The sequence below is a fragment of the Impatiens glandulifera genome, chromosome 9, assembly GCF_907164915.1.
Source record: "Impatiens glandulifera chromosome 9, dImpGla2.1, whole genome shotgun sequence".
NCBI lineage: Eukaryota > Viridiplantae > Streptophyta > Magnoliopsida > Ericales > Balsaminaceae > Impatiens > Impatiens glandulifera.
The window spans coordinates 15,236,474-15,242,072 of record NC_061870.1 but is presented as its reverse complement, the minus strand read 5'-3'; the positions used below and the strand labels follow the sequence as shown (position 1 = coordinate 15,242,072).

At 29.3% G+C, this 5,599-nt stretch overlaps 1 protein-coding gene across 2 annotated transcripts; it reads left to right on the top strand.

Annotated features, from left to right (window-relative positions):
- Nucleotides 1–1,876: 1,876 nt before the first annotated feature.
- Nucleotides 1,877–4,689, top strand: LOC124914285 (adenylyl-sulfate kinase 3-like). 2 transcript variants are annotated; one of them, XM_047454798.1, is made up of 8 exons: nt 1,877–1,995; nt 2,147–2,417; nt 2,522–2,647; nt 3,381–3,530; nt 3,621–3,739; nt 3,810–3,894; nt 4,048–4,094; nt 4,167–4,689. In XM_047454798.1, the coding sequence occupies exons 1-8, from the start codon at nt 1,990–1,992 to the stop codon at nt 4,266–4,268; spliced, it is 906 nt and encodes a 301-aa protein (XP_047310754.1). In that variant the 5' UTR covers nt 1,877–1,989; the 3' UTR covers nt 4,269–4,689. The 2 variants fall into 2 exon arrangements, with proteins under 2 accessions (XP_047310754.1, XP_047310755.1); XM_047454799.1 differs by having other exon boundaries at nt 1,884–1,995; nt 2,160–2,417.
- The last annotated feature ends 910 nt before the right edge of the window (nt 4,690–5,599 follow it).

The following is a 5,599-nucleotide window of genomic DNA, read 5'->3' as shown; positions in this document are numbered from 1 at the left end:
TTGGGTTTGTGTTGACTTCAGACGTTAGAGAGAGAACTGTTCAGTATTTTGTTGTGGACCCTAGGGGCCTAAAAAGTTGAGCTTTGAACGGTCTTTGTATCAACCAAATCTCAGTAAAATTGAAAATTTCTTTATTAATTATCTTGAAAGGTATTTAATTATATATTATTATTATTATTTATATATATAAAACAATAAAATTAATCTTAAAATAATAATTAATTACACTTAAATAAAGTAATTATTACAAAAATTAATTATAATAATTCATTTTTTTAAATAAATAATTTTTTATTTGTATATAAATTAAGAATAAATTATATATAATTATAAAATTAAAATAATTTAAAATCTGGTAAAAATATAAAATTATAAATTAAAAATAGTAATAATTTAACTGATTTAAAATTTATCTAAATCAATTTTGTTGACATTTTTTAAATCATAAAATTATTTAATTTTAATAGTTAATTCAAATTTTAACTTAAATCATATTGTATACTTAGGTTTGTTCTTCCACTTCTAACATTTGTTCTTCCACTTCCTAACATGTGTACTTATCTCAACGTGACTACAAATTTTGAGTTTTCCTATTTTAGAGACAAATTTAATTTGTAGCCTAAATTAAACATCAATTTGAAAGTAGAGTGACCATAACAAAAAGACTAACCAAACCCATCTAGTTATCAAGTGTTTAATGCTACTATTGAAAACTTATATTCTAAAAGAGTGGTTGAAAATAGCCAATTTGTGTCAAATCTTCTTCCTATGTATCTGTCTAGGTTGGTAAATATTTTTCTTTATCAAATTATTATGTTTATAAGTACATTTTCTTTAACAATTTGAAAGATAACATAGAAAGTAATTATAATGAGCTAACTAATTGTGTTATTATCTGAAGAATATTATGTCTCAACTCACTGATCCTTATAGTTAGTATACTAATATGAGTTAGTTACTTTTGAACTCTAATACATAGTTTTTTTATAAACAATTAAGATATTTTAAATAACAAGAGTCTTATTTAAGATATCAAATATCACATATTTTTTTTTTTTTATTAAAATACACTAAGTTGAAGTAACAGGTCATAACTCTTCAAATTGTTCTAGTTTTTAAATTAATAATAATAATTCATTATGATTCTGAATTTCTATTGAGAATAATTATATTAAACTAACTAATTTAGTGTTTTTATAGAAAAGAATGTTATGTCTCTCATTGATCATGATAGTTACTATAATAATAAGAGTTAGTTATCCTTTAACTCAAATACCTAAATCCGAGTTAAAGTTGAAAAATATAATTGATCAAAACTTGTAATAAATTAGAAAAACAAGGTCATGACTTATGCTTATTTTAATTTTGATAGCGATCTTTTTTTTACTTATTAAAATAGTTCAAATGACCCTAGTCAAAACAACTTAAATTGAAGGAAGGGTAATAACTATGTGGGTTAGACTAGTTTTTTAAATTAATATTAATAATTATTATAATTTTAGATATGTATTGGGTTAACTATAGTTTTTTTTTTTTGGGTCTAAGTGATCTTGTAATTTCTTATAATTATCCCAAGCATATTCTTAAATAAATAGGATGAGATGCACTAATTTTGATTTCCTTTTTGCTATCTAATCACAATGAAGGGTATGTGTATTGAAAGAGTCAAAACTCAAAAGAGTCACCTTTGAGAGGTCCATTAGTAAGTAGTAATAGTATTTTGTGAGGCCGGTTTGAGTGGAGGGAAAGAAGGCGGGTTGGTAATTGTTATATAGGTTAGTGGAAGCATTAGCCGCGTTGATGTCAATCTGGCTTTTTGCTAAAGTAATCCATCTGGGTTTTTGTTTTTTTCTTCCCATTTATCCTCCTCTTTCTACTTCTCCTTCATCTTCATCTTCTTTTCCCTATAATTTCGATTTCGTCACCTTCTCTAGCTGAACCACGATATGGGTCTGTAAGAAAAGAAGGAAATAAGTGGGCATAAACGAAATGCAGGTCTGTGGGTTTTGTTCATCTTCAGATTTACTAACAAATTAGATCACCACCGTCTGTAATCAACAACCTAAAATTTCTCCATCACTATATAAATAAGCTCCACCATCCATCCTGTACGACTCTTTCTGTCTTGTAAGAATTCAATGATCAGATGATTGCGACAGGGAATTGGTCGGTTATAGGTTCTAAGAACTTTCGGGCATCGTATTTCGGCTTCTCGAGGCTTGCGGCGGCGGTTAATAGTTCCGTGGTCTGTAAGAGCTTGGGGATTGGCTGCGCGGATGTAAGATCAATATTTCTCTGTCCGATTAGGGTAATGGAGGTTTCTAAAACTTTATGCGTGAACGAGGAAGCAGCAGACGACTGTTTTCCATGTTTAAGCCATTCAGATGATAAGTTATTGGGGAATGATCCTGATTACGGTATGTGAAATTCTTCATCGAATATTCATGATTCTTAAATTTCTTTCTCTGTGGACTCATCATATTCTTATGCTATTCGATTGAATCTTATTGACATGAATCAGGTAACAATAATGGGTGTGTGTCTACAAATATTGTTTGGCACAAATGTTCTGTTGAAAAAGTTGACAGGCAAGAATTGCTTAAGCAGAAGGGTTGTGTCATCTGGATCACCGGTCTCAGTGGTTCAGGTTTGCATGTTGCTAAATCCCTCTTTTTCTTCTTCCATTGATCATATTCCACTGATTTATCAGTCTTTGATGCTCCCGTTTCGATTACATTTACTCTTCATTTGGAAACATTCTTTTGAATCTGAATCTGGATCATCTGTACCTTCTGTAGATGATGGATTCTTTTTTAGCCCTAACTAACACAATCAGACAATCGCCTGCAGTCGATTTATGACTTTTTTGTAGGTGTAACTGGATCTGGACCAAACTAAGTTTAGATAGACCCTAATATACAAACAGGGTCTCATCTGGATCCATTCCTAGATGAGAAAATCATATGAAATTATGTTTCTAGATGCATGTAACTAGATATGTATTTATTCAAAGTTTACTTTTTAAAGTATTCCCTTGAGGAGAATGATGTTGAAATACAAATGAGGAAGAAAACTATATCATTCTAAGTTTAAGTATAAGTTGAATTCATCTAGTTAATGTTTTTCATAATAGATATCATCTCTTATTATGATACAATATTTCAAGAATAAGGTAAATAATCCCTTCTCCAATCCAAGTTAGTAAGTTTTATGAGTAACATGGATTTAGAACACTTTTGTTATTGAGAATGTTATTCACTTACATAATATAGATATGATACAATCATTCTTTATTTTCTCTTATATTTGTTACTTTTGTTAGTTCAATCCTCATCGACCCTTCAAAGAGAATGCTAATTTTTTCAAACACTATTTGTCAGGAAAGAGCACAGTTGCATGTGCCATAAGTCGTGGATTGCACGCCAGAGGGAAGTTAACATATGTACTTGATGGTGATAATGTCCGTCATGGTCTAAACCGTGATCTTAGTTTCAAAGTAGAGGATCGTGCAGAAAATATACGAAGAATCGGTACCCATTATACAGAAAGTTGTTAAATACACATGATTTTAATTTCTTTAATATAATTTTCAAGAATTTTGCATTTTGAATGCTTCTCAGGAGAGGTGGCAAAGCTTTTTGCTGATTCAGGAGTTATTTGTATTGCTAGTTTAATTTCTCCTTACATTAAGGACCGAGATGCTTGTCGTTCACTGCTCCCACAAGGAGATTTCGTCGAGGTTTATGTTTTTCTTTTTTCAAATTTGATAGAGATGAATGGTTTGTTGACCTGTAATTTCTGACCAACAGGTGTTTATCGATGTTCCTCTACCAATATGTGAAGCTCGAGACCCGAAAGGCTTGTACAAACTTGCAAGATCTGGGAAAATAAAAGGTAGTAATTGTATTACAAAAAGTTTTACTTGTTTATTTAATTGTCCCTGTAGTTTATAAACACTGCTAACCTATAAAGAGTAACTCAAGTGGCAAAATGTGTAAACTACTCAATTATTTTAGCAACGGGTGTCTTAAACTGCCTTATATGTAGGTTTCACGGGTATCGATGATCCATATGAGCGACCTGTAAACTGTGAGGTATTATTTCATCCTTTTGTACCTAATTTAATTAGAAGATTGTTTTTTTTCTTAAATCTGTTTGTCGCGCAGATAACTTTAGTCCCCAAGACTGATGGGGTTTGCGATTCGCCGGATGATATGGCTGGAAAGGTAATATCTTATCTGGAGGAAAAAGGGTATCTTCAAGCATGATCGAACTCGAGGTTTAAATTCCATTGGAAAGTTCTAACATCATAATTGGCTCTGCACATAATTGCAAATGCCGAAAATCTTAAAACAGGAAACTAGTCGTTTCCTGTTCTAATAGATTGGTTGGTCAATTGGTCTGTATTTGGTGTATGATTTGTAAATACAAGTATGCTCTCCCTTAGCATGCTAGTATCTTTATTCGTTGCAGTTTTTTCTTCTTTTTTCCATGTGTGTTGTTTAGATTTATGAAGACTGTGTTGGCTGGTTTCTCATTGACACTGATTTGATGTGTTTGTTCTGGATGTGGTTGATCTTTATGCATTTTAATTAATATTAGAACAATTTGCTATATGAAAAAGAAAATTTGTGAGAAAGAACTTTTAACTTGTTCAAAGTTTATGGTAATCTATCTTCTTTGGAAACATTTGAAGGTCTTTTTAAATATTGTTTTTTATGAATATATTATTATAAATCTTTTCGATTTAAAGATTTCAGAATTTTTGTTAGAATATTAAATTGAATAATTGAAGCGTGATTGGATTGAGCACTTATCTCTAGCAATTGTATGTCTTTCGATAATCGCTGATGAACTTTAATTTCTTCCGCGAACGATATTTTTAATACAATGTCCAAAAGTTTTAGAGATTCTTTTAAACATTTTCTCTTTTTCAACTTTAAATAATGAGTCTTATATATATATATGTCATTACTGTGTAATTTTAATTATAGTAAATTAAAATACATTAAATATTATAATAAAAGACCTCCTAGAATTTAATGTGTAATTCTAAAAGTTTCAATGTACAAATTATCAAATAAAATAATTTATATTTTATTGTGTTACATTCTACTTGTTACTGTAATTAATAGTTACATTCTTCCCTTTATTAATTAGTATGTATGATATTCATTTTAAAGAAAAAATTAAATATATGAATAATTGTGATAAGTCCTTATTTAAAATTATGTATTATCTTCAATTCATTATTATATATCAAATTTCTCATTCTTTTCAATTAGGTCCAAATTTAATAATATTTTTCTAAATATATATGTACATGAACAATATAAAAAATATCAAAATAGAGTAAGAATTTTATTAAACTTAAATTTTACATATAATCACATTGCGGGATTGGTCAATTCAAACTACATAATCTTTGAAATTCTTAATTGACATGCCTTTAGTCAAAGGATGAGCTACTATCTACTAAGTATTAATGTGTTTAATGAACACTTTCTTTTCCTTAACACGTTATTTTATGCCAAAATATATTATGTCGATGTGCTTGCTTCGACTCCTACTTTTATTATTATTTGCCAAAAATACTTTT